This window comes from Protomyctophum bolini, assembly GCF_963924005.1.
Source record: "Protomyctophum bolini genome assembly, chromosome: 1".
Taxonomy (NCBI): domain Eukaryota; kingdom Metazoa; phylum Chordata; class Actinopteri; order Myctophiformes; family Myctophidae; genus Protomyctophum; species Protomyctophum bolini.
The window spans coordinates 635,367-640,366 of record NC_137862.1 but is presented as its reverse complement, the minus strand read 5'-3'; the positions used below and the strand labels follow the sequence as shown (position 1 = coordinate 640,366).

At 45.6% G+C, this 5,000-nt stretch overlaps 1 protein-coding gene across 1 annotated transcript in view; it reads right to left on the bottom strand.

Annotated features, from left to right (window-relative positions):
* The window catches only part of kif28 (kinesin family member 28), a gene marked incomplete at both ends in the record, with an annotated part of 40,691 nt that overhangs the window by 3,678 nt on the left and 32,013 nt on the right, over positions 1-5,000 (bottom strand). Inside the window, 4 exons of the mRNA XM_080762404.1 lie at positions 553-685; positions 1,662-1,753; positions 2,824-2,990; positions 4,809-4,943. Coding sequence (XP_080618530.1) covers positions 553-685; positions 1,662-1,753; positions 2,824-2,990; positions 4,809-4,943 — 527 coding nt within the window. The remainder of the gene's footprint in view (positions 1-552; positions 686-1,661; positions 1,754-2,823; positions 2,991-4,808; positions 4,944-5,000) is intronic.

Below are 5,000 nucleotides of genomic sequence, written 5' to 3'. Positions count from 1 at the left end.
CCACAATAACCAGCAGAGAGCAGACCCTTTGTTTACTTACAGAATTCTATAAGTTGGGTTGTTTGAGATGCAGAGCTATAATACTAACCTACAGTAAAACAATAAATTGCTTTGAATTTAAATGTAATGCATTTTTACATGTTTTGGGAAATTAATAGAGCTTTAATATAAATCCTTTCTATTGTGATGAATCGCCATCAAATCGTATCGGTAGAGGGGTGAATCGCATCGTATCGCATTGATTTGAACTAAATGGTTATCGCATCGCATCGCATCGGGAAGAGGGAGAATCGTATCGCATCGTATCGCCAGGGGATTCCATGTATCTCTAATGTATCGTATCGCTGGCAGTGCATCGAGATGCGTATTGAATCGTGAGATGAGACGAGATTCACATGCCTAGTGTGTGTGTGTGTGTTCACTAGTCCGATCCAGAAGAACACAGTTTGCCGGCCACTGCTACAGAGCTGACAATGAGGTTATATCTTCCCTTCTTCTCTGGATGTGTGTGCGTGCGTGCGTGCGTGCGTGCGTGCGTGTGCATTATACTACCGTTCTTGGCTGTGTTAAGTTGTTCTCTCAGAGCATGATTTTCTTTCTTCAGTGATTGGTTGGTTGTCTTCATCTCCTCCAGGGCCTGATGTAAGGCTCTCACTGTATCAGCATGCTCCAAAGATTCCATAGGCTGCGTATGGGTGGAGCACACCCACACACACACACACACACACACACACACACACACACAATTCGGAATTCATGGACATGGCCGTGAACTTGACGCTTATGTCGCTTAGGTGGTGTATAGAAGGCACGTTTGCGTAGATTTATTCAGAAGGCTTTAGTCTTCATGCTGAATCAATAAATAGTTCACAAATCTCAGATAAAATATGTAGGCATGTGTCCCCAACATTGGTCAGCACATAAAGAAATTAGCCATGTGCACTTGTATGCCTAAATCATAGACTGTAAAAAATATGGACAAAGCGTTCCGCGGGTCTAACGTAAACGTAAAATGAAGCCTGTCAGTCCTTGCAATGGAAGTCGCCATCTTTCTAGATCCGTTTTGGCCCAGTTCAGGCCAGCTGGCCCATTGGCTGGCCCAGACAACGAGGCGGGACTTCCCCCTTCTTCTTCGTTGGTTTTTATTTTTTTTAATAAATGGGACCATAATTTTCCAAAAAGAATATTATGACATTAGAAATGAGACTTTAAACTAGTGACTGGAAGCAAAAAGTATTCATGACCATGTTTATTAAGGTAATACAGTCTAGGTGAAGTTGGGCCCAAATACATGGACTTCTATGGGGCTATGGGTTTTTTTGAGCCCAATGAGAGCGCCACAACAGGCCATTATATGAACTTTCATTTCCTTAGTGGCTTCATAAAATATCCGTCTGACTGCCCCCCTGGCCTAAATGCATGCATTCTAGAGGCAAGTAAGCCTAGAGTCCCATACAGAAACTGCCCCTGCAAGCCGGACACCTTCATGAATGATGAGGACATCCCCAACTCATCTTATCTTAGGTCTTACTTTATGAATCCTGAGGACATCCCCAACTCACCTTATCTTAGGTCTTACTTTATGAATCCTGAGGACATCCCCAACTCATCTTATCTTAGGTCTTACATCAAGAAGAATCAGTGAAAACGGTAGAACTCACCGTTGCGTCTGACTCGCCTTCATCGATGATGAAGATGCCCTCCGCTGTCGTCTTCACCTCTTCCAGGGCGGAGGTCAGAGGAACGCATCCCTCTAGGAGAGGAAACAAGGTGATATAATGAGGAACGCATCCCTCTAGGAGAGGAAACAAGGTGATATAATGAGGAACGCATCCCTCTAGGAGAGGAAACAAGGTGATATAATGAGGAACGCATCCCTCTAGGAGAGGAAACAAGGTGATATAATGAGGAACGCATCCCTCTAGGAGAGGAAACAAGGTGATATAATGAGGAACGCATCCCTCTATGAGAGGAAACAAGGTGATATAATGAGGAACGCATCCCTCTAGGAGAGGAAACAAGGTGATATAATGAGGAACGCATCTCTCTAGGAGAGGAAACAAGGTGATATTAATGAGGAACGCAGGAGAGGACTAATTCTATCAGTCGAACGGCCACGTTTTACAATTCCATCAGTCGAACGGCCATCATCCAATCCACTAAGCAACTAAAAGCAAGCGTTGAACACCAACCACTTGCCATTTTGGCAAATCCTTTGGAGGCGCTACGCACACGTTTAGCTGTGTTTCTCACTCCACGAAAGCCCGATCAATACGATCTATACCTTGTTGTAAAGGTGACTAGAAATGAGAAATTGTGCGAGAAATGAGAAATAATGGACCAAAGTTAAAGGACCACTTCACCACTTTTCAAGCTATCTTCATATAATAGGTCCTCACTAATAATCATGATAAAATGGCACGATTTTTTTCTACTCATTCTGTGTCTCATAGGAGGGCTGTGGGCAGTTTAGAAACTGTCTTCCAGTGACATCATCATTAGGCAGATTATTTTTTAAACAAGCTTTTTTTAACAAAAATGTTTAGATTTTCATTATCGTGAGAACGATGGCTTCCATTTTCGCATTGCAACTTTTCAGGACTAGAAAGCCTGCAATTTTTATTAGCTTGTATTCCCCATCGATGATGTCACTGGAAGACGGTTTCTGAACTGCCCACAGCCCTCCTATGAGACACAGACAGAGTAGAAAAAAATTGCGCCATTTCTTCATGATTATTAGTGAGGACCTATTATATGAAGATAGGTTGAAAAGTGGTGAAGTGGTCCTTTAAGTTTCTGAACTGTTGTTGAGTTCACTCCTACCTTGCAGTCCCCAGAGCTCCAGGACGAGGGCGCTGTTCTGCAGGTGTCCCAGCAGGCGGTGGGACGTCTGGAAGGAGCTGAAGTGAAGTCGCTGCTCCAGCGGCGGGTTGACGTCGCTCCACACGGCCGGAGTGTAGCGGAGCGGAGCGCCGTCGAACACCCTGAACCTGAGGAGACAGAGGAGACCCTGAACCTGAGGAGACCCTGAACCTGAGGAGACCCTGAACCTGAGGAGACAGAGGAGACCCTGAACCTGAGAAGACCCTGAACCTGAGGAGACCCTGAACCTGAGGAGACAGAGGAGACCCTGAACCTGAGGAGACCCTGAACCTGAGGAGACCCTGAACCTGAGGAGACAGGGGAGACCCTGAACCTGAGGAGACAGAGGAGACCCTGAACCTGAGGAGACCCTGAACCTGAGGAGACAGAGGAGACCCTGAACCTGAGGAGACCCTGAACCAGAGGAGACAGAGGAGACCCTGAACCTGAGGAGACAGAGAAGACCCGGAACCTGATGAGACAGAGGAGACCCTGAACCTGAGGAGACAGAGGAGACCCTGAACCTGAGGAGACCCTGAACCTGAGGAGACAGAGGAGACCCTGAACCTGAGGAGACAGAGGAGACCCTGAACCAGAGGAGACAGAGGAGACCCTGAACCTGAGGAGACAGAGAAGACCCTGAACCTGAGGAGACCCTGAACCTGAGGAGACCCTGAACCCGAGGAGACCCTGAACCTGAGGAGACCCTGAACCCGAGGAGACCCTGAACCTGAGGAGACCCTGAACCTGAGGAGACCCTGAACCTGAGGAGACAGAGAAGACCCTGAACCTGAGGAGACAGAGGGGCCCTGAACCTGAGGAGACAGAGAAGACCCTGAACCTGAGGAGACCCTGAACCTGAGGAGACCCTGAACCCGAGGAGACCCTGAACCCGAGGAGACCCTGAACCTGAGGAGACCCTGAACCTGAGGAGACCCTGAACCTGAGGAGACCCTGAACCTGAGGAGACAGAGGAGACCCTGAACCTGAGGAGACCCTGAACCTGAGGAGACCCTGAACCCGAGGAGACCCTGAGGAGACAGAGGAGACCCTGAACAGCTCCTAAAACATTATTTGACACTTTTGGTTGTTGAGAAACAGCTCCTAAAACATTATTTGACACTTTTGGTTGTTGAAAAACAGCTTCTAACCATTATTTGACACTTTGGTTGTTGAGAAACAGCTCCTAAAACATTATTTGACACTTTTGGTTGTTGAGAAACAGCTCCTAAAACATTATTTGACACTTTTGGTTGTTGAAAAACAGCTTCTAACCATTATTCGACACTTTGGTTGTTGAGAAACAGCTCCTAAAACATTATTTGACACTTTTGGTTGTTGAGAAACAGCTCCTAAAACATTATTTGACACTTTTGGTTGTTGAGAAACAGCTCCTAAAACATTATTTGACACTTTTGGTTGTTGAAAAACAGCTTCTAACCATTATTTGACACTTTGGTTGTTGAGAAACAGCTCCTAAAACATTATTTGACACTTTTGGTTGTTGAGAAACAGCTCCTAAAACATTATTTGACACTTTTGGTTGTTGAAAAACAGCTTCTAACCATTGTCACTTTGGTTGTTGAGAAACAGCTCCTAAAACATTATTTGACACTTTTGGTTGTTGAGAAACAGCTCCTAAAACATTATTTGACACTTTTGGTTGTTGAGAAACAGCTCCTAAAACATTATTTGACACTTTTGGTTGTTGAAAAACAGCTTCTAACCATTATTCGACACTTTGGTTGTTGAGAAACAGCTCCTAAAACATTATTTGACACTTTTGGTTGTTGAAAAACAGCTTCTAACCATTATTCGACACTTTGGTTGTTGAGAAACAGCTCCTAAAACATTATTTGACACTTTTGGTTGTTGAGAAACAGCTCCTAAAACATTATTTGACACTTTTGAGTGTCGAACGGCCGTGAGAATAATTTCCTTTTTACCCGATCTGGACGCCTCTGCTCCGGGCCTCTTGGATCCAGCGCACGCCACAGCAGCGATCCAGGAGCAGCTGGAAGTCCAGTCGTCGACCCAGCAGCTCCGACGGGTCGATCAGAATGTCGTCCTCGCCCAGAGGACTGCAGGAGAGAGGAGAACATTTAACCCATTCTGACCTGAGATCAGATTCATACGAG